Below are 24,563 nucleotides of genomic sequence, written 5' to 3' on the forward strand. Positions count from 1 at the left end.
TAGAGCATATGGGCAAGTTGTAGGCTAGAAAAGATGTATGGTGTTTTCAGTTTCCTTTTAATTATAGAATCTTATCTACATCAATAAAAGTTTATATTTAACTTCATAAGAACTCTATGTGGTGAGCAAAACAATTGTATGCACTCATGCATCTGTAAAACATAAATTAGATTTTGATAAAATTAAATGGATTCTTGATAAAGTTCTGAATATTAGTGGCACAAAAATTCCCATCTGACTCTAACCATTTTCTAATCTTGCAGTATCTTTTTCAGAGATTTCAGTGATATAGGCTGACTTTTTTTCTGGCACCCACATATAGCAAATAACTGTGAAGCATTTCAAACCTCAAAGTGACACTAAAACTGTGAAGTATGAAATGGAAGTGCCAGAGCGTGTGAGACACATTGCATAGAGCTGCTCAGTAATTCACTGTGTGCATGCTAGAGAAATGACAACACTACCGCAGGATGCGATGTGATTAACACTACGAAAGATTAATAAAATTAAAAGATCTCCATTTGCAAATAGCCCTTAATGTGTTCACATTGCCACCTTCTATGTTGAGCAGCCCTGCCCTAGTAATTACTCCCTTCTCACCCCACAAGAATCTGCTGTGAGGAATAAAATCACAAATGAATATCCTCCTCATTTTGTCAAGATTCAGTTCAGTTCAGTCACTCAAGTCGTGTCTGACCCTTTGCGACCCCATGGACTGCAGCGCGCCAGGCTTCCCTGCCTGTCACCAACTCTCGGAGATTGCTCAAACTCATGTCCATAGAGTTGGTGATGCCATCCAACCACCTCATCCTCTATCGTCCCCTTCTCCTCCTGCCTTTGATCTTACCCAGCACCAAGGTCTTTTCTAATGAGTCAGTTCTTCATATCAGGAGGCCAAAGTATTGAAGTTTCAGCTTCAGCATCAGTCCTTCCAATGAATATTCAGGACTGATTTCTTTTAGGATTGACTGGTTTGATCTTGTTGTAGTCCAAAGGACTCCAAACAGCCTTCCTCCAACACCACAGTTCAAAGGCATCAATTTTTCAGTGCTCAGCTTTCTTCATGGTCCAACTGTCACATCCATGCATGAGTATTTGATAAATCATAGCTTTGACTAGACAGATCTCTGTCAGCAAAGTAATGTCTCTGCTTTTTATTATGCTGTCTATGTGGTCATAGTTTTTCTTCCAAGGAGCAAGCTTCTTTTAATTTCATGGCTGCAGTCACTATCTGCAGTGATTTTGGAGCCCCCCAAAATAAAGTTTCTCACCGTTTCCATTTTTTCCCCATCTGTTTGCCATGAAGTGATAGGACCAGATGCTATGATCTTAGTTTTTTGAATGTTGAGTTTTTAGGCAGCCTTTTCACTCTCCTCTTTCACCTTCATCAAGAAGCTCTTTAGTTCTTCTTCACTTTCTGCCATAAGGATGGTGTCATCTGTATATCTGAGGTCATTGGTATTTCTCCTGGCAATCTTGATTCCAGTTTGTGCTTCATCCAGCCCAGCATTTTGCATGATGTACTCTGTATACAAGTTAAATAAGCAGGGTGACAATATACAGCCTTGACATACTCCTTTCCCAATTTGGAACCAGTCCATTGTTCCGTGTCCAGTTCTAACTGTTGCTTCTTGACCTGCATACAGATTTCTCAGGAGGCAGGTAAAGTGGTCTGGTATTCCCATCTGTTTAAGAATATTCCACAGTGTGTAGTGATCCACACAGTCAAAGGCTTTAGTGTAGTCCATGAAGCAGAAGTAGATGTTTTTCTGGAATTCTCTTCTTTTTCTATGATCCAACAGATGTTGGGAATTTGATCTCTGATTCCTCTGCCTTTTCTAAATCCAGCTTGAATATCTGTAAGCTCTTGGTTCATGTACTTTTGAAGCCTCGCTTGGAGAATTTTGAGTATTACTTTGCTACTGTGTGAAATGAGTGCAATTGGGAGGTAGTTTGAACATGCTTTGGCATTGCCTTTCTTTAGGATTGGAAAGTTAAAATGGTTATGATAAAAGCTTTAAGCTTCTCTGGGAGTGCTTGTATTTTTTTCCACCTGACACATGAATATCATTAGTTTTATGTTGGTTTGTCTTTACACCTGTCACCCCTCCTAATGGTTATCCTTTTCCCAAGTTTCTTCAGACAGTATTTTAGCCCGGGTCGAAGGAGTTCACTGAGTTTTCAAAATCTGATTCAGGTCCTATGTTAGCATGTCCTTATGCTGGACTTGCTTCTTGCTATTTATTTGTATGTCTCACCTTGGGGAGGCATGTTCAAAGGGTTTTGGAGTTGTTATCACATCTCCTAGATTTCCTAGATCAGACTCAGTGGGAAGGAGAGATGAGTTTCTAGGAGTGTGTCTGCCCTGTTTATCTTAAGTTCTATCTATCTATCTGTCTGTCTATTTCCCATATATTTATCCATTCACATTTGTAATCCCTATAAGGTTTCTGGATTGGAGACAGACCTTTTAATATTCAGAGAGCATCTTACCTCTGTTTCCTCATTGCCTCATGTAGATGGGACGAAGTGCCACAGAAGAGGAATTCTGAGATTAGGAATTTTAGCACTTATGTAGGATATTTGGCAGATTTCCCTGGTGGATCAGCTGCTAAAGAACCCACTTGGCAAAGTAGGAGATGCAAGAGACCGTGGGTTTGACCTCTGAGTTGGGAAGATCCTCTGGAGAAGGAAATGGCAACCACTCAAGTATTCTTACCTGGAAAACTCCATGGACAGAGGAGCCTGGTGGGCTACAGTCCGTGGGGTAGTAGAAAGTAGGACATGACAGTGTGCACACACGCACACGCAGGCACACACACACAGTATTTGGCAAATTTGCCTCTCCTCCTCTGTAGAGAGAAAGAAGGAGAAGGGAAAAGGAGGGAGTAGTGCTTTATGTGTGTGTGTGTGTGCTCGTCACTCAGTCATGTCCGACTCTTTGTAACCCCATGAACTGTAGCCTGCCAGGCTCCTCTTTCCTTGGAATTCTCCAGGCAAGAATACTGGAGTGCGTTGCCATTCTCTTCTCTAGAAGTGCTTTATAAATGTAAGCACATCCGTTCTGGAAAGAGGAGAAGTGGGAGTCCCTAAGTCTGTTACTCTTTGGAATGTAAGTAAATGGCTTACATTTACTTACAAGTCATCTCAGCAGAGGTGACTCTGAATCTCTCCTGGGTCTTTAACTCCCATGGCTTGTTTGCTGTTTGAACATCCTTTAACTCAGGTGCCAGAATGAGTAGCTCAGAAGGCCCTGACAGTGCCAAAATGTGAAAATATTAATGGAGGATTGTTTCTTGACACTTGTATTAACTTTGTGTAAGAGAAAGATCAAGGGATAAACTGACTAGGGCTGTACACCAGTGTCTTTCCATTAGCTGTTTTGGAGAGTCATTTTTGTTGTTTGTTTTTTAGTTTTTTGGTTTGTTTGTTGGATAGGGTGGACCAAGATGATCAATATAAACTCATTTCGTCTGGGCAGTTTTGTTAAGCCTTTGGCCATGATATTTACTTAGTAGAGATTCAGCTGTTTCACTAAGATATAACTGGTATTATTTTCTGTGCAGGGGAATAGTGTATGCTACTTGCCCAAAGCTTGATGAGTACTGTTGTATTTTTTACTGGAGAGAGAGAAATGAATGCTTGATGGAGATGTTTTAGGCATAGGCGTAATTATTCAGTATAATGTGACGTTGTGTTTTATTTTCCATATGTTGTGCTATTACTGCAAGTTTATATGCTTGATATAATATTTGGTAGTGCTTTATCTTATGGTACTTATAACATGTTATGTGTCTGCTCCATCTCCTGTATAGACTGTAATCAATGCCATGTTCTTACAATTCTCACTATTGTAAACATTACCTTAACTAATTTTACTGAGCACTTACTATGTACCAGTTGTGCTAAGTACTTTGCATGTATCATTCACCCAATCTTCACAGGAATCTGTGATCATCATACACATTTTTGTTGTCCAGTTGCTAAGTCGTGTCCGACTTTTTGTGACCCCCTGAACTGTAGCATATGAGGCTTCCCTGTCCTTCGCTATCTCCTTGAGTTTGCTCAAACTCATGTCCATTGAGTCAATGATGCCATCCAACCATCTCGTCCTCTGTTACCCCCTTCTCCTCTTGCCTTCAGTCTTTCCCATCATCAGGGTTTTTTCCAATGAGTCATCTCTACGCATCAGTTGGGCATGGTGTTGGAGCTTCAGCTTTACAACAAGCCCTTCCAATGAATATTCAGAGTTGATTTCCTTTAGGATTGACTGGTTTGATATCCTTGCTGTCCGAGGGACTCTCAAGACTCTTCTCAAGCACCCCAGTTTGAAAGCATCAATTAATTCTTTGGCACTCATCCTTATTTATGCTCCAATTCTCACATCCATGCATGACTACTGGAAAAATCATAGCTTTGACTACACAGACCTTTATTGGCAAAGTGGTGTCTCTGCTTTTTAATACATTGTCTAGATTTGTATAAGCTATTCTTCCAAGGAGCAAGTGTCTTTTAATTTCATGGCTGCAGTCACCATCTGCAGTGATTTTGGAGCCCAAGAAAATCTGTCACTGTTTCCACATTTTCCCCATCTATTTGCCACGATGTGATAGGACCAGATGCTATGATCTGTTTTTTGAATGTTGAGTTTTAAGCTTTTTCACTCTTATCTTTCATCTTCATCAAAATGCTCTTTAGTTCCTCTTTGCTTTCTGCCATTAAAATGGTATCATCTGCATATCTGAGGTTGTTGATATTTCTCCCGGCAATCTTGATTCCAGTTTGTGAGTCATCCAGCCAAGCATTTCTCATAATGTACTCTGTATATAAGTTAAATAAGCAGGGTGACAATATATAGCCTTGACGTACTCCTTTCTCAGTTTTGAGCCAGTCTGTTGTTCCATGTCCAGTTCTAACTGTTGCTTCTTGTCCTGCCTATAGGTTTCTCAGGAGGCAGATAATGTGGGCTGGTATTCCCATCTCATTAAGAAAATTCCACAGTTTGTTGTGATCCACACAGTCAAAGGCTTTAGCATAGTCAGTGAAACAGAAGTAGATGTTTTTGTGGAATTCCCTTGCTTTTTTTATGATCCACTGGATGTTGGGAATTTGATCTCTGGTTTCTCTGCTTTTCTAAATCCAGCTTGTACCTTTGGAAGTTCTCAGTTCACATACTGCTGAAGCCTAGCTTAAAAGATTTTGAGCAAAATCTTGATGGCATGTGAAACGAGTGCAATTGTGTGGTGGTTTAAACATTCTTTGGCATTGCCTTTCTTTGGGATTGGAATGAAAACTGGCCTTTTCCAGTCCCGTGGCCACTACTGAGTTTTACAAATTTGCTGGCATATTGAGTACAGCACTTTAACAACATCATCTTCTAGGATTTGAAATAGCTCAGCTGGAATTCCATCACCTACATTAGTTTTGTTCATAGTAATGCTTCCTAAGGCCCACTTGACTTCACTCTCCAGGATGTCTGACTCTAAGTGAGTGACCACACCATCGTGGTTATTTGGGTCATTAAGAACTGTTTTGTATAGTTCTTCTCTGTATTCTTGCCACCTTTCCTTAATCTCTTCTACTTCTGTTAGGTCCTTGCCTTTTTTTTATCTTTTATTGTGCCCATCTTTGCGTGAAATTCTCCCTTGGTATCTCCAGTTTTCTTAAAGAGATCATCATACACGTTTTTACAAATGAAGAAGCTGAACTCAGTGACATAATGTAACTTGCTGAGGGTTATACTGATTATAAAATTCAAATTTATATCCCCTTGAGTGTATCTGCTTTCTTAACCATGTCTCTGTGTTATCTCTCATAAATAATACAATATAGCCACCTAGAGGATAAATATAAAATAAATAAATATATCAGTTAATTTAATAATCTGTACCAGTGGATATTGAATCAATTATACTTGAGTAAAATGTCTTAAAGTTTATTTTACTTGTATAATTTTTGTCTTCCTTTTGTTACTATTATGTTTTTATATTCCTGAAAACAGTTAACTATTCATTATTTTTAAAAAATTAAAAAGTGTTTAAAATAATTTCACTCTATTGTGTACATGGAGGCCTTGTAGTGGAGTTAAATTTTGCTGACAACACACAGATTAATTTGCAGTACTCTTCTGATGAAATTGTAGGGAGTTCCATATTTTCATGCATTTAACTCAACTCTGCTCTTGATGCCTGACTGACTTCTGTTTGTTCATTCAGCATTTATTGAGTACCTAAGGTATGCTTGGCTAGGCACTGAGGTATATGTTCAACAATGAATGAATGTAAGGTTAATTAATTTGTGAGATTAATTAACATTACTGTGAGATTAATAAAATATAAAACCTCTGTTATAAGACCACATGGCTGATAGGAGGTAGTTAATAGCAGTTTATTAATTGATGGTATTATACTGGACAATAATAGCTATACGAGGGTGGCATAGAAAATTATAAGTGAAATCTGAAGTATTCAGACCACCTGCCTATCACGAATGTCTTTATTCCACTTTCTGACATGAAATCTGAAATTTATACATGTGTACCTAGTAAACACATTAATTACTTCATTTATTCAATAGATATGTATTGGACTGCTGATTTATAATGCTATGTGTGAGTTAGAAAGGGAATAAAAATGTTCTGTTTTTAAATAGCTCATAACATATCAGAACAAAAATTCATTCATTCATTCAGTATTTACTAGGCATCTGTTATATGCCAGTTACTCTCTTTGACACTGATGATATAATTGTGAAAATAGACCTTATATTCTTCTGGGAGAAACTAGGAAAAAGCAAATAAATAGACAAGATAATCACAAAATGTGAAGATAACAATGAAGAAAACAAAATGATATAATAGACTGGGGACTTACCTTAGATTTCCTAAAGGAAACCAACCCTGAATATTCACTGGGCATACTGATGCTGAAGCTGAAGTCCAATACTTTGGACTTCACCTGATGGGGAGATCCAACTCATTGGAAAAGACCTTGATGCTGGGAAAAATTGAAGGCAAAAGGAGAAGGGGATAGCAGTGGATGAGATGGTTAGATAGCATTGCTGACTCAATGGACATGAATATGAGCAGACTTCAGGAGATAATGGAGGACATCATGGAGACTGGTGTGCTAGAGTCCATGGAGTTACAAAGGGCTGGACATGACTTAGCGACTGAAAGCAAAAACAACCATACTTGAGATGTAGCTGTCATCTACAGAGTTCTCTGAGGAGCTTATATTTGGTCTGAGATCTGAAGGAAAGTGGTGTACTATTACACTGGTTCTCTGGGAAAAAAGCCTGCCATAACACATCCTAACTTTCATGGTGTAAATATTTCCACTGTGGGTGTTTTCAGCCTACCAAGGGTTTGAAATCTAGATTGCAAAACTTTAAGAAATTTAAGAATTGACTTTTGAAAGCTGATCCAACTCAGCTGCCGCACCTCACTGGGAGCAGGATGAAGGGAAATCCAGGCAGTGAGAAAGCCCTGAGAAGGGGCAGGAATCGACTTATTCAAGGTCCTAAAAGGAAACCAGTGTGGCTGAAGTGTAGTGGCAGAAAAGTAAGGCAGTGCTGTGAAGCCACCTGAAGGAGATGTGTAAGAATCAGATGATGTTCGGCCTTATAGGTAATGTCAAGGAACCGATTTTTTTAAGAGTGATATAAAATCTCTGAATGTTTTTAAGGCAGATGTTATTATCAGACTGTAAAAAGATATGTTGACCGTGTGTGTAGACTAAACAGAAGCTAGAGCTAAAACAGGAGACTGATTAGAAAGCTATTTTTTCAGTTCAAGCAGAAGACAATGTTGGCTTAGATTGAGTTATTGTTCAAGACACATCCACTCTTCGTCGCCCACCCTGGGTTAGAATAGTCTTCCCTGCACAACTGACTTTGAGACTGGCCATATGTTTGCTTTGGCCAGTAGAGGGTAAGAAGATATAACACAGGCAATAGTTTTAAATATTTTGTGGCTTAAGTTGTCTGTTTACTCCTTGGTCTGCCATGAGAAGACCATGCCCCACGTAGCTGTCCCCGACTCCAGAGTGACCTGTGTAGAGAGGGGAGAAGCAGAGATACTCTGGCCAAGTCAAAGAAGCATGAGCAAGAATCTTCCAAACTTGTAATCCACTGAGTTTGGGTTTGGTTTGGTATGTAGCATTATTGTTGAGGTGTTAGTGAAATTGGAGGGGAATTGGCAACTTTGATGTATACTTTAGTCATAGGTAATGAATTTCTGGTTTGAGTGAGTGGCTGTGTGATGATGTCATTTACTGACACAGGAAAGACAAGAAAGAACAGTGTTTGGAAGAGAAAATCAAGATCTCTATAAAATGTATTATATTTGAAATGCTTATTAGCATGCAACTTCATATGTTAGACAGTGGTGTATATGAGTCTGAAATTTTGAGGACAGGTATGGCCTGGAGGATAAAGATTTAGAGTCACTGGTGAGTGGACGTATTTACTTGAGGAACTGGGTGAAATCTCCTAACGAACAAGTGAAGTTAACCCAGGGACTACCCTGGCGGTCCAGTGGTTAGGACTTTACCTTCCAATGTAGAGGATGCGGGTTCAATCCCCGGCTGGGGAGCTAAGATCACACATACCTCATGGCACAAAACCCCAAAAATATAAAATGGAAGAAATATTGCAACAAATTCAATAAAGACTTTTAAAATGGCCCACATTAAAAAAAAAGTTAACCCATACAAAAGGGCTTACGATCGAGGTCTGAGGCACTGCAGTTTTTAGAGGTCTGATAGGAGGAGAGTCAGCAAAGGAGGCTGAAAATCAGCAGCCAGGTATTCATAGGATGAAGACCAGGAAAACCTGTTGTCAGAGAATCCCTTCACAAAAGCCACCATTGTCACCATGTACTGCTGATGTGTCCAGTGTGTGTGCTTGCGTGGAAGTTGTATCCTTGATCAGGGTGGTGACTGTGCAAGCTGGATTGCCAGTGGACTGAAGAGTAAATGGGATGAGGAAGTACACATCAGATGTATAGACAATCAGTTTAAACATTTTTCTATAAAGCAGAGAGGAATTGAACAGAAGTGAGAAGTTTTGTTTTGCAGTGTTAGCTGTCATGGTGACTGCATTCAGTGGTAATCATAGTACAACCTTTAATGTTACCTTGGTCCGTTCTTTTACCCGCCCTACTTGCTATTTATTCAAATATCTGCCACTCTCCTGGAGACCCTGCTTAAACTTCTCTCCCCTTCTCTCAGTAAAAGACCTCAGTTCCTACTTTGTAGAGAAAATAAAGGTTTTGAATGGTGAACTCACTGGAAATGTATTAATAGCCATCTAAAACCTTATCTTGGAGAAGGCAATGGCACCCCACTCCAGTACTCTTGCCTGGAAAATCCCATGGACGGAGAAGCCTGGAAGGCTGCAGTCCATGGGGTCGCTGAGAGTCAGACATGACTGAGCAACTTCACTTTCACTTTTCAGAGAAGGAAATGGTAACCCACTCCAGTGTTCTTGCCTGGAAAATCCCAGGGACGGGGAGCCTAGTGGGCTGCCGTCTATGCGGTCACACAGAGTCAGACATGACTGAAGCAAAACCTTATCTACCTTCTTCTTTGAGAAGAAAATGCCTATTTTCTCCAAATCTTGGCTGAATTCTATCCCATTACTTCTCTTCTCTGCCAGAAATCTACCTCATCTATCACATATTATTTGCTTTCTTCTGTATTTTCACCTTCTCCTTTCGTATATTAAGTGTCTTAAAATATAATGACACCCAAACATTCTTTCTGAAACTTATGTCCTTATAGTGAACGTTCTGCCTCTCTTCTTCTCTTTGAACCACACATCATTAAAAGAGAATCTTCTTTTGTTACCTCCAATAACTTTATTCCTTCAAGCAGTGAAATCTTGCTTCTATTTCCATATTTTCATTCAGTTTTCTATCCATAACCTCCCAATTCCAAAAGCTAAAGGATGCATTTTATTCCTTGTCTTAAATTTATGAGATAATGGAAATAAATTTTTATAGCATTGCACTTGGGGTTACTCAGTTATTCGTGTAACTATCATTTGATCAATTTAATTTCCTAGAATATAACCTTCATAATCACCAGGTTATGGTTTGCATCCCTTATGCCAAGCAGACTGCTTATCACATTATAGGCATTTGGTAAATATTTGTTGAATGACTGAATAAGTGGATGACGGATTAAAATACAATCCCTGTCCTCAAGAGACCATGAAAGAGTTCACTATTTAGTGAGGAATTGGCATTCTATATAACACACATGTGCTAGAATTTCTAACAGTAGAAAATCGTATGACATTCACCCAGCCCACACACTAGAATGTGAAATGTCAGAAAATTGCAATCTGTCATTCTTGACTAATGAGCCCGTCTATAAATTTATAACTAAGTTTTAAATTTTATTATAATTACTTCATATCAAACTGAGTAGAATTTAAATTGTAGGTCTTGAAAAATGAGAAAGTATTTTATAATCACTCAATATAAGTCTAAAATCTCATTTTTTGAATGAAAAGGATCTGGATTTACCCTTGTGAAGCTTTTTTATAGTATCATTAAGTCTCTGTATAGAAGAGAACTTAGCACTGTTCCAGCCCAACTATTTTCATGATATAAAATCCCCTATATAATGTTCTATGGAAAGTTCCTATCCAATCTCTACAGGAGATGCCTGTGGTAGGGAACACACCTCTTTTATGGTAACCAATTTCTGAATTATTAAAATCTAAATTCTGAAAAGATAGTTCCTAGTAACTTACATTGGTCCAGTTTAACTATTTAAGATTGGCTGCTTTTAGCAACCTGGATTAGAGTGCCTACTTTGTTTGTTTAATTTTTTGATTTTTGTTTTGTGGAAGGGGGGAAACTTTATAACTATCAGGGGAGAAATGGGAATCAGTTAAAGGAGGAATGTATATAGTATGTATCATATTTGAACAAAAAGGAAATAAATTAATCAATGTCCCTGGCAAATATAAACTTGTAATATTCAAAATTCTATGTAACTGAATAAAAGGTGTTGAACATTTTATTTATTGATTTGTATAACTTATCTCACTTTGGCTAGGGGCATGGTCCCAGATTTTGCAGACTAATAAGAGGGAGGTAGGCCAAGTACACAAGAAATATTGCAAATTGTTTCAGCATTAAGATAGACCAGATAGTGTCCCCTGAGTTGAGTCTTGAAATGTGAATGACTAGCAAAATCCCGTGGACAGAGGAGCCTCGTGGGCAGATTACAGAGTCGGACATGACTGAGCATCTGAGCACACATACACACACAGCAAAATGGAATTCCTTATTCACCACATTTCTATAGAGCCTCTGAGAATCAAGAATAGAAAAAAAACACACACACACAAATAGAAGAATAAAGAGGTAATTGGGGGAGACCCCAGCAGTTTCTGCATATCTTAAGTGGCCTTGAGCTTTAATTTTTAAAATTTTTTATTGGACTTTATATGAGTAAGCTCAGAGAAAATACTAAGGGCTTCCCAGATGGCACTAGCAATAAAGAGTCCACCTGCCAATGCAGGAGATGTAAGAGATGTGGGTTTGATCCCTGGGTCGGGAAGATCCCCTGGGGGAGGGCATGACAACCCACTCCAGTATTCTTGCCTGGAGAATCCCATGGACAGAGAAGCCTGATGGGCTACAGTCCATAGGGTCGCACAGAGTTGGACATGACTGAAATGACTTAGCACACATGCAAGCAGAGAAAATACTATGGCATATGCAATATGGGAAGCATATTGGATTTGAGTTTATGTGCTTGTTTTTAGGAGCTATATGATGTGTTTAGGGGTGAAATGTCATGCTGTTTGTAACTTACTTTCAAATTGTCCAGCAAAAAATAATGTATACACACATATTTACATGACTGTGTGCATACACATATATTAGTGAGGCTACAAAGTATTTGATTTAAACAACTAAGTTAAGAATCTTTATTTATCAGATGAGTATAGAACAACAATGAGGATATTCATTTTCAGACAAGTATGGAACATTATTGACGCTGACTACACATTGGTCAAAGAGTCAATACATTTCAAAGAATTTAGAATTATGTAAATCATGTTCCCTGACTACAGCAAAATTAAATTTTAAAATAATAACTATCATAATTTAAAATCCAATTATTTGGAAATCAAAGCTTATTTATGGCAAGTATGGAGGCTGAATTGGAGGGTATTATGATTGGGAGTAGGAATCCAAGTGAGAAAGCTATTAGTGTCCCAGAGAAGAGATGGTCAAAGTCTATGTTGAGGCAATGTGAGTGGAAACAGTAGGAGGGGTTTGATGATTGATTGTCCTAGGAAGCTGAGGGAGAGTAGACAGTAGAGGTGACTTCTGGGTTTTTGGATAGATGGTGGTGTCATCAATCGTGAGAGGAACATGTCAATTGGAATGTCTTTGGGACATGCATATAGACATGGTAAGTTATTGAAATTTGGCACTTGAGGGTGGTCTGAGCAGGATACTGAGATTTTGTGAGGCATCCACGTTTCCATGATAAATAGAGCTTGGGAGTGACCATACCCTTCATGTAAGGCTTAGAAGGCAACCGAAGAAAGAGCTGTAGGGCATACACAACAGCTGGATGTGGTCAAAGAATAATGAGCCTGTGAAGGAGGCGAGTGAAGTAGTCATAAGTGAATTGAATGGATGATTGATTTCAGGTGAACTCTGAGGAGAGCAAGGAAAATAGTGTTGAGGACTAGAGGCCTTTGGTTGTAAGTGCTAATGCTTTATATTTCATTTGTTTGCTTTCATTACAGAAACCCCAAATATTCACCACTTTACAAGCATTTTCTTTTCCTAGTCTCCCTGTCTCTTGCTAATTGTTTTACAGAAGTGATTTAAAATTTATGTTTCAGAAGTAAAATTCTAGAGTTGAGAGACTAGATTTTACATAGAGGTAATAGTTATGAACTGAAAGAAGTTATGGTCTTCGCCAGTGGCTCAGCAGTGAAGAATCTGCCTGCAAAGCAGGAGCCGCAGAAGAGGTGGGTTTGATCCCTGGTTGGAAAGATACCCTGGAACAGGGCATGGCAACCCACTCCAATATTCTTGCCTGGAGAATTCCATGGACAAAGGAGCCTGGCAGGCTACAGTCCATAGGGCTACATAAAGCTGGACACTACTGAAGCAATTCTGCACAGCAGAGATGTTATAATTTGCCCCAAGTCATACAGTAAGTCTTGTTCCTCATCTAAAGATTTACCTACTGTAGGATTTTCATATGCTTTAGTTGTCTTTTTAGAAATCTCCTTTAGCTCTTGTCTTGCAAGAGCAAATTATTCAAGATGGCGGTGGTAAGGCTCTCTTGCCCCATGACCTTGCGCTCTCACCCCATGTGTTGTAAATTCATGGTTATGTAACGGCTGAGATCACTTACAGCACTGCGCATGTGCATCATGGTGTACCCGCTTTGCACAGGCCTCGTTTGTTCTGTAAACATATATAAGCTTCACCTAAAAAGCCCTTGAGGCTGCGTTATGGCTGTGTTCTCTGGGTCGGCTGTGAGAGAATACAGCATGTCTGCTGCTACAGCTCCGAGAAGGCAATGGCACCCCACTCCAGTACTCTTGCTGGAAAATCCCATGGACAGAGGAGCCTGGTGGGCTGCAGTCCTTGGGGTCGCGAAGAGTTGGACACAACTGAGCGACTTCACTTTCACTCTTCACTTTCATGCATTGGAGAAGGAAATGGCAACCCACTCCCGTGTTCTTGCCTGGAGAATCCCAGGGATGCGGGAGCCGGGTGGGCTGCCGTCTTTGGGATCGCACAGAGTTGGACACGACTGAAGCGACTTAGCAGCAGAAGCAGCTCCTACAGCTACCACCCCGGTGAGGAGAGAGTAAACATGTCTGTAGTTTCTAAGGCGCCTTGAATTTTCTTCCAGCGTCCCCCTTCTCATCTTGCCTACCCTGGGTGAAATGAATGGTGAGATACAGTGAGATTACTGGCATAGCTGACAGTGTGAACAGGGAGACAACTCTATACTTTTTTTTAGGCAGTATAATTGTACTTATTTTCTATTTGGGATGCAGAACTAACATGACTTAGTTTAATGGTATTATAGAGACTTTCATTTTAGTGATTAAATGGATAATTCCCAAAGTTTTTAATATTTTTTCACAAAATAGGCATATCTTTTGCTTTATTAATTATTGTAGTAGCACAGGCTTAGTTCCCGTAGCGTCATTGTACAATTCACCCTTTAGATCTATGGGTTGCACATCTCATGACCTTTCTTTTCTTTCACTTTTCTGCAGTGATTTTCATGTTAGTCATGTTGTCCACTGAGAATGGCAGTGTTTTATTAACACTATATCCTACATCTCGCCTCTCTATGAGTTAGTATGGCAGTTTACACTCAGTAGGTATTCCTTAAATAAGTACAATAAAAACATACCCATTGGATACCATGGATAGAATGCAGGTTCTAGGAATTGCCTGCTTGGGTTTGAATATTGTCTCTGCCTACTGCTAGCTGTATAACCTTAGAAAAGTTGATCAAAAAAAAAAAGAAAGAAAAGTTAATCTCTATTTCTCTGCTTCAGTTTCCTCATCTGTAAACATGGAGACAATAATATAACTAACTTATGGGCTGGTTGTGAGAATGAAAAATGATAATCCATATACAGCAATTAGCACACTTGATGTGTGGCAAATATTTTTAAATGTTATGTTTTTAAGACTCAAACTTTTAATTTTTTCTTTTTCACCTTAATGTATTTCTCAACTTGCCATTTATCTTTATATGAAGTGTATCTTTTGAGCTCTATATCACCCTCCAGTGTAAGCATGGCAGAGATTATCCTTTTCCCATTACTAGGCACCTAATAATTGTTATAACACAAATAATTACTAGTAATTAGGATAATAATTGCTGTTAATAATCAATAATTAAGCACCCTCATGAAACCTGCTGAGGTGGTAGGGCAGAGTGAAGAAGGGTGAACTTACAGTCAAGGATAATGGGTTTGATCCCTGGTTTAGCACTTTTAAAACTTAGATCTTGGGTAAACTGCTTTCCTGATGTATAAAAGAGAATAATCACAGAAATTCACCAAAAATCCAATTTTCAGGTTTAAGTGTGAGATAATCCACAGAAGTGCTAACCAACACTCCTAATATATTATGAATAGTAAATATTAGCATTCTGTTTTCCATTTCTCCAAATTTTGTATGGTCTTTGTTATACATTTTAAATCTAAATTATATAATGCTATCTAGTGTGCTCTTTTATTCATTAGCATTGATACCAACTAATTTGTAAATATTTCTGAAACAGGGTTTAATCTCATATGTTCTCTGTATCTTTAATGTCTTTTTAATATACCTGAACTGGTTAACTAGAAGGTCCTTAATAGATATGACAATATTTTGTTGCACAGTTTCAAACTGTTAGCCCCATATGTTAGGACTATGTTAGTCCCATTATCTGAATAAAATATAAAGTAATAAGTATTTAAAAATATTTATCTTAAGTTTCTTTTTAGACTCTAAGAACTTGATTTTTTTTTTTTTTTTAAATGCAGAACCTTTGCTTTTGTGGATTTAAGTCTTTCTAGCAAATGGAGATTTCTGGAGCTCCCAGTGTTCCTATTACATTAACTAATGATTGCTAAATTATTTTGAAATAGCAGGCTGTCCTATAAAAGCTAAGCCTTATGAAGATAAGGATGACCATAATACTGATATGTATAAAGGAGACTGTATTCTTGGTTTGTGCTGTATTCTTGCAGACATTTCTCTACAAAGGGAGCGATCTTTCTGATATATGCAGTTCATTTACTCTATACTTGCAGTCCTAAATTTTAGTAATTGCAAAACATCTGAGGAGCATGGGGTGAAAAAAGACACTCAAATGTGTTTTTAGGCTATCTTTTTATTAGTAATTTTTTTGAAAAATACTGTACCTGTTATTAAAAAATCTGTGATTTGCAATTTAATTCAAAACATGCACTTAGACCTTGAAAACTAATAGTATACAATTAAAATGTTTTTTTTTCTTTCAAATTCAAGAACAAGTTAAACTGGATAACATAGTGACTAATATTGAGTCAGTGAGTAAAAAAATGGAGAAAGAAAAGCAGTTGCACCATGGAAAGACCAGGTAAGGAAGGTGTAGTTGGCTAACCTATAGACAACATGCACTTTTCTTCTTTGCTAGTATTTCTTGACCAATTGTCATGGTTTCTCAAGTCTTTTAACACCCTGTACATAAGGCTAATTTATCCTTCTGCTTCAGTACCTTGAAGAACATCAATTATCAAAATTTTAGTTTTCAGTTCAATTAACTTTTGAACTGAACTGGAGGATGTCTGAATAGTTAAGCAAACCATCTGGGTTTTACAGTGCATAAGCTCAAATCCAGTTTGTGGTTTTCTTGAGAAAAATGCCATATTTTATGGTAATATTACATAAGTTTGGAATTTTAATAATTAATCTGCAGCAATTATGAAGCAGAGTTAAGATAATTTTTCCTTTTTAATATAATTTAAAGTTAGTGTGTGTTCTAACAGAAGATGAGGCTGATCCTACAGAGCATACTTTGAAGGCAGGAATTTTGAGCATTGCTTCTGCTGTCCAAAGGTGTCTGGAGATGGGTCAGTTACTTTTCTGAATTATTCCACTAAATAGCAGCATCACCTTTGGGATAATGTTACCATTGTGTACATAAGTTTTGGCCCTGGAGCTACAGATAGAAACTTTAAAGGCTCTTCAGCACATTTTGTAAGAACATTTATACTTGTAGAATGTAAATGCTGTTCTGTTAAGATAATTCGTTATATAACATGATCAGAAATGTGGGGTATTAGGTAATAGAAGTTTAAGAAAATGTTGCTATGGCTGTAAGGAATGTCTTGGCTCTTCTAAAATTTACCTGCAAGATGTGCTTAGCACTACCAGTTTCTTACTCAGAAGTAAAAGGTAATACTATGGGAATTTGGAAGAGTGAAATATATGCATAGCTTTAATAATGAGGATTTGGTTTTACCCATGGTAAGAGAAGATATGAATTACAAAAGAAAGTAAATGATTTATATAGGAAATTTACCAGTCTAAAAACTTTTGCCTTTACTTGAGTTAACCCAAGACCTGGGTTAGACTAGCACAGTGTTGCCTGATAAAAGAGTAGTTAATATGGCAATTTAACCAGAGTTGAGAATTTCAGGTAAACTTTAAAACTAGAAAACCTAAATGGAACTAATTTGAAAAGCTACCATTTTTAGTATATTAGATGGAGCTGTGATCCAAGGAAGAAGAAGAAGAATTTAGGGATACTTGGAGCACTCATTAACAATAAATCTGATCATTTAATATCTTTCAGCATGTCTTTCTCAAGAGAGTTGAGTATTTCCTTAAGAATTGTTTCTTCTGAAATTGGTAAAGATAAAGGTCTCTTGACATTCTAACATTCCATGTTTAATGAAAACATGTCTTGCTTAATGAGCAAGTACTTTTAATGAAATTAAAAGTACTTCAGTGACAGCTTGGGACACACAGACCCTGAATATCATCAATCCACCGGAGGCTACCTTGTCTTTATTTATAGCTGACTAGTGGGGATAATGTGTTTCCTACCCGCTGAAGCTAGCTTCATTCACAAAGGTTAGAAGTAACTGAGCCATGAGGCTATAAAGGACAGAAAGGAAAACAGAATCAGTCAGGAAATCAGGTAGGAGATTGTTAACAATGCAGAGAAGTCGCTAAATTGTATAACCCTTTGTAATACTCTGGAAAAGTTTCTGCTCCAAACAGAGTCCTGTGACAGGAGTTGTATGTGAATTACTTCTAATTCCCCAGAAGATGCCTTAGAAAACACTAACTTTTAAGGATGAACCATAATATTTTTAGGTGGACCATAAAAATATTGGCCCAGCAAAAGAAATTCCTTATAAAATACATGAAGAAATATGATAGAATCTTATAAATGTCTATTCCCCCCCCCCAAATTTCTCTATGTTTAACTTGCAAAGGAAAACAAAATTGAATACTTCTGCATATTCAAATTTAGGTTGAAGGAAATGAAGTTCTTCAATGTACCTTTGCCTAACTTCAAAGATAAATTATACATTAAATACTCTTACAACAACAATGATAAATGTGAGTGCATTTTAAATATTAATTTTCCATCAAAGAAATTTATTATGCATTTATCTATTAGAGCTAACTTTTTTACTTGATAATATTTGATACATTTGAAGGTATGACAACTGCATTTCTGTAAATGTGTTCTATGATTTTAGGCAAATGAGCCTCAACTTCTTCCCCTAGTTTTGTGATCAGTGGGAGTTTCTTATGTGTTACATGAGTGTTTGTATTTAGGTCATTCTAATTAATAACAGAATGTGGATATTATAAAATAATGATAGACTCCCTCATGTCATTTCACATTTGTGTTAAACAACTCTGGCATTTCATCTTAATGTTTATAAAATATTTTGCTTAGTGGATGAATTTTTGTCTGCTTCTATCAGAATCTTTCATTAATAGAGGATCATTGAAAAATGCAATTAATAGTTCTAATTTGGAGATTTATGTAAAAATATTTAGCCAGGGTCTAGTTTTAAGGAGAAGGCAATGGCACCCCACTCCAGCACTCTTGCCTGGAAAATCCCATGGACGGAGGAGCCTGGTGGGCTGCAGTCCATGAGGTCGCTAGGAGTCGGACATGACTGAGCGGCTTCACTTTCACTTTTCACTTTCATGCATTGGAGAAGGAAATGGCAACCCACTCCAGTGTTCTTGCCTGGAGAATCCCAGGGACGGGGAAGCCTGATGGGCTGCCATCTCTGGGGTCGCACAGAGTCGGACACGACTGAAGTGACTTAGCAGCAGCAGCAGCAGCGGTTTTAAGGAAGCAAATCAAACTACAACTATGTACCTTGGCCCCATTCTTGGTAGCATATAAATAAAATTCTAGAATTTCAAATGGAGTTTGGCAAAGCTGCCTGCGTACTCAAACCTCTCATATTTTCCATTGACAATATGATTTTGTCATATAAGGGATATCTCAGTTCTTTGGCCAACTGAACCACATGAGTGACAGCTAGACTAATGGCTCCTGTAAATCACTCATTGATTTACTAATTTATTGAGCATCTACTCTATGCCAACTATAAAACTCAAAATAGGACAGTCACAGACTTTCCTTTTACACCATACTTTTTTGATGGGCAGAATGTTTTAAAATCCTAAAAATTCGTGTTTAACATTTCTAAAATTTTTGAACTAACAATTCCAGTTCAAATTGAATTCAATCCAGTTCAGTTAAATTGGATTTTGAACAATCCAGTTGTTCAAATTGGATTCAAATTGGTCTAGAATTTCTAGGCCAAAATAATGGTGTGCATCTTTGTACATTTACAAGGAAATACATTAATTGTATTTTGTCAAATATAAGAAATAAGCTAAAAAGTTCATGTACATTTAGGTACACCTAAACATAAGTATGGAGTATATTACACATGTTAATCGTGACAAATGGAGTTGGTGATAGATAGTAATAAGGTGTTTACTTAGTTCCCTAAATCCCACTGCCTTGATTCAAATCTTGACTCCACCCATATCTAACTGGAGTAATCTGAACTATAGCCTATCTAACCCCTAAACTTTTAGTTTCTTCCTTTATAAAATGGGTATAATAATAGTAAATACCCAGAGGCTTGTTTTGAGTATTAAATATAAGACAAATAAAAAGTTAGAATAGTGCTCAACTCATAGGAAGAATTTAAAGCTTTGCAAGTATTACTCACACTACTAGGGTAGTGAATTAGGGGTAATTTTTGTTTTCTTACTTTTGTTTATTTCCATTTTCCAAAGTTTCTGCATGGTACTCATTTTTTAATTCAGCTGACTTGGTTGAAGCTCTCCAAGTCATAATAGGAAAACATGTTACTTAAAATCTTTGCAAAATGGAAGAAATAGATGTGATGTGTGTTATTTTCTAATTTTTGTTAGAGTTTTTCTTTTAGAAAGCAAACGTTACATACTATCTTTGCTCAGGGGCAGCAAAATTTGGTATTACTTTGTCTTTTATTCAATAGTGATTGTTTATAGAGGGCCAGTTGCGTGCTCCTTACTCTGCAGTGAGGGCACCAAGGATAGCATAGTCAGAGTCTCTGTTGATAGGAGAGAAGTCCTTTTCTCTTGATTAGTATCTAATCTTGCAACATTATTCTGGAGTTTGTGTTACAAAATAAGGGCTAGTCAGTCACTCAAAGCTCTCACTTCATGTTTTGGAAACAGAAAGCTGGACTCCTTTTCTGCCTTCCCGGTCTTCAACCTTGGCCTGCATTTTCGACCCACGACCTCCTCTTCCATGGGGCAGCTGAAAGAGCACGGTGAGTCTCGCTGCCTAAGTGCAGTAGCAACATGGTGATTCTTCAGTGTTTAGTATTCATTTAAAAAGCAGACGCACCCAGCTAGTATCGAACAGTCATTTCCTTTATGTTTCATTTCAAATAATGTATCACAAGATAGAGATTTCAGAAACAACTAGTACTAACTAATTTTCAGCTCCTTTATTTGAACTTTAGAGATTGGGTTTTTTAAATGTGTGTAAATATTGAAGGTTTTAGAAAATTATAAGGATACATTTTTAGAATTTTAAATGTTTCTCTATAGTTGAGTTATTGTTGTTTACCAAAATATGTATTAAGATTTCTTCAAAAGAAAATATAGATGAACCTCTAAAAGTCCCTTAAATGTGACTGAAAATCTGTTTGGAACGTGGTCAGCTATGTGATGACTTGGGGGCTATTGATTCAAAGACAGCTATTTTGTAGTTTTCCCTCTTTTTTAATGTGTTACTCATGTCTTGAGCTTCAGGCTGTCATTAAGAGAAAACTTTTCTTGTAGAGTGGGGCATTGATGTTGGAATACATTTTTTGAAATTTGCAGAATAAACTCTTTCTTGGGTTCTCAAGGCGCTGTTTAAAATTGGCTTTATCCAACAATAATTTTACTAGCCTTTATTTGTTTGAATTACTTTAGAAAGAATTTAAGCATCAACTGGAGGTTCATCAAATGCATTTTTGTTAATCCAACTAGTGTTTAACCAAACTATTAGTATTTGTGAATATAATATCAGAATCTTGAACACATAATAGGCCTGTTTAAAATTTTTGGTTGTATTTGTCCATAGCTTAAATTCTTTTAAGGCTCGATCAGATAATTTGAAGCCTCAGAGTAGTAGAATAATGTGTAGGTCTCAGTTGAGTCTAGAATTGAGTATGTATGTGAAGAGATAAATGTTGTCAAAAATTCCTCTTATGGTATAGGATCCAGTGGGTGAAATAGTTTTAATAGATAGCGATCTTGAAATTTGATAACCCTTGAAAGCTTCTACACAGTGGAAGTTCTACGAATTGTGTGACATTTAGGGTTTATTCAGGGCTTCCCTGGTAGCTCAGGTGGTAAAAAATCCTCCTACAATGCTGGAGACCTGGCTTTGATTCCTGGGTTGGGAAGATCAGCTGGAGAAGGGATAGGCTACCCACTCCAGTATTCTTGGGTTTTCCTGGTGGCTTAGCTGGTAAAGAAGTTGCTTGCAGTGAGGGATACCTGGATTCAATCCTTGGGTTGGGAAGATCTCCTGTAGAAGGGAACCATTACCCACTCCAGTATTCTGGCCTGGATAATCCCGTGGACTGTATAGTCCATGGGGTTTCGAAGAGTCGGACACAACTGAGAGACTTTCACTTTACTTTAGTGTTTATTCAGGATCATCCTCGGAGAAGGCAATGGCAACCCACTCCAGTACTCTTGCCTGGGAAATCCCATAGACAGAGGGGCCTGGTGGGCTGCAGTCCATTGGGTCGCTAGGAGTCAGACACGACTGAGCGACTTCACTTTCACTTTTCACTTTCATGCACTGGAGAAGGAAATGGCAACCCACTCCAGTGTTCTTGCCTGGAGAATCCCAGGGACGGGGGAGCCTGATGGGCTGCCATCTCTGGGGTTGCACAGAGTTGGAAACGACTGAAGTGACTTAGCAGCAGCAGCAGCAGCAGCAACAGCAGGATCATCCTAAATGTTGATGAAAGCCTCTGTTTTCAAATACCATCCACCTCAGGTAAATCACATGTCTCTTTCCATTTTGTAGGGGGTGTATCAGTCCATTGAAGGGTTCAGTGATTCTCATGGCTCTAATCTGAAATTAGAAATGTGAGTCTTCTTTCTCTGTACCTGTGGAGCTTACTATACAGGGGCTCAACCACTGTTTGTTTAGTGCTAAGGAAAAGATGGAAGACCTTTCTTCTAAAACATTTGTTGAGAGAATCCCAGTTACTAGCTATAGATTATTGTGAAATTGTGACTAGAGGGTTTGCAGAATGGGCAGATCCCTACATGACGGGATTTGAGATTTGCTAAAGATTCTATCTGTGCAAAAGTGTTCTGAAGTATCTAAAATATTTATCAGTACTAATAGAACTATAACTTCTTGGAAACTAAAGAATTCCTATGCTTATCACAGTGACTGGCGTATATTGGGCCTTAACAAACATTTGTTAAATGAATAAATAAGTGAAGATAAAAGGAGAAGCTACTCGAATGGAATATCCTTCTATATACTTCTTTGTGTCTGTTTCTACACAGTAGGCTAAAACTTGATAACTGATAAAAGAAAAAAGAACTTGGGAAAATATAATAATAACAGCAGTGAATATAAACAAATATAAACATGCAAAAGGATAGCACTGGACCCAGTACTTTTACAGTTCTGGTTTAATCAGAATTACATGGAGACTGCACAGATACCATAAAAATAAGTAGAATGTTATACAGTGTTTTTCATATGTTTTAAAAGCAAATTGTTGGGTAGATTATTAGTTTCATGATCTGAGTCTCTCAATACCCATAAACATCATGGGAAATCTAAAGGTTGAACTGGCTAAAAGTGTAAAAATTGCAATAAAAACCATTATTTCCAAATGCTGCAGGGTAGCTCTTTTTTTCCCTTAAATTGAAATGTATTTTTAATCCAATAAGAATGGAAATTTCATCCCTGTTTTGTTGTATGTGAAGTCTTTGTTTTGTTTTAAGCTAAACCGCTCTTTTATAATTGCAACATTAAAAAAAATAAGGGCAGAAATATCTGAAGCTCTCTGGTCATAAATTTATTTTATGTAAGCTATTAGCAAAATATGGAAAATGTTGATTTTTACCATGAGTTTTTACCATAACTGAGGTATGGTCCTGGCTTTGTGTCTTGGATGGAAAAATAATGAATATATTTTTATGCTTGTCAATTTTTTAGTTCATTTTGAGGCTATAGTCTAAACATTTGCACAACAAAGCTTTTTCTCCACATATAACTCTCGTAAGTTACAGCTTCATTGAATGTCTGAAAACAGCCACTGAGATCTGTTTTAATAACAGAATGTTGCTTAAATTGTGAAATAATGTAGAACTTGTGGTTTCTCTGGGGTGTATGGTAATTTACTGGGCTCTTAAAATTGCCCAGTTAATTTTTTTTAGGATAAAAAATTATTCTTAAAAGAAAAAGGAAAGGAAATTAGAATATAGGAATTAAGGCAAAGTCATGATTTCAATCCATTTGACTTATAAAATGTAGAATACATAATAGTAGTATTATTTTTATATATATGTATATATAAATGTATGTACCTTGTACCACCTGAAGTCTTGCCCTTTAAAGCCGTATAGCACAGTAATTAAGAGTGAAGGCATTGGAGTTACTGCAGTTACTCTAATGAGGTTAGAATTCTGGCTCTCCCAGTTTCTAGCTGGAAAACCTCATCGAAGTTAATCATTCTGTGACTCAGTTTCTTCATTGTTTAAATGGGGAATAATAATAATACCTACCTAGAATTTTTTAGATAATGCTTGTAAAATGTATAACATACATCCTAGTGCTTAACAAAGTAGTCATTCTTAGCTACAATTCCCTAGATAAAATGTTCCTAGGCCAGGAGGTCACTTTTGGAATTTTTTCTCAGCTATAATCATTCTCTTGGTAATTTTATTCAATCTGTAGTTTTGACTACCATTTATATGCAGATGACTCCAATCTATATCTCCAGCCTGGTCATTCTCTTCAACTCCAGCTCACATCCACATGCTCAGTCAGCATTTCTGCCTAGGTTGTTATTAGGCATTTTGAATTTAACACCTCCAACTCAGTGGCTGTGTACATGTTTTCTGCAGTCCATGGCGTTGCAAAGAGTTGGACACGACTAAACGACTAAACTGAACTGAATTTGTATTTAGGACTTATACTTATTCCTGGTGGTCTACAGCTTTCCTAATTAAAAAAACAAAATAAAACAAAAAGCAGCACCACTTTCCTCTACCTGTCTATCTATCAACAATTACATGTGCATGGATTTGTTGTCCAGCCTCAGGTATCTAGAATTAGATTAATAGAAATCCTTGTTTCATGATGCATTATCTTCACTTGTCCATGAACTGCCTTCCAATTTATTTTTGTCTTATTGAGTATTATAATGAACACAAACAAAATCATCCCACAGCCAAAAGACTATAATATTGATGGCAACTATCATCTTCTTGTGTG

The 24,563-nt window shown here is 37.4% G+C and overlaps 1 protein-coding gene across 1 annotated transcript in view; it reads left to right on the forward strand.

Moving 5' to 3' along the window:
• The window catches only part of IQCM (IQ motif containing M), a 478,048-nt gene that overhangs the window by 131,955 nt on the left and 321,530 nt on the right, over positions 1-24,563 (forward strand). Inside the window, exons 6-7 of the mRNA XM_070769022.1 lie at positions 16,040-16,130; positions 20,270-20,364. Coding sequence (XP_070625123.1) covers positions 16,040-16,130; positions 20,270-20,364 — 186 coding nt within the window. The remainder of the gene's footprint in view (positions 1-16,039; positions 16,131-20,269; positions 20,365-24,563) is intronic.

The sequence above is a fragment of the Bos indicus genome, chromosome 17 (genome assembly GCF_029378745.1).
Source record: "Bos indicus isolate NIAB-ARS_2022 breed Sahiwal x Tharparkar chromosome 17, NIAB-ARS_B.indTharparkar_mat_pri_1.0, whole genome shotgun sequence".
Lineage (NCBI taxonomy): Eukaryota > Metazoa > Chordata > Mammalia > Artiodactyla > Bovidae > Bos > Bos indicus.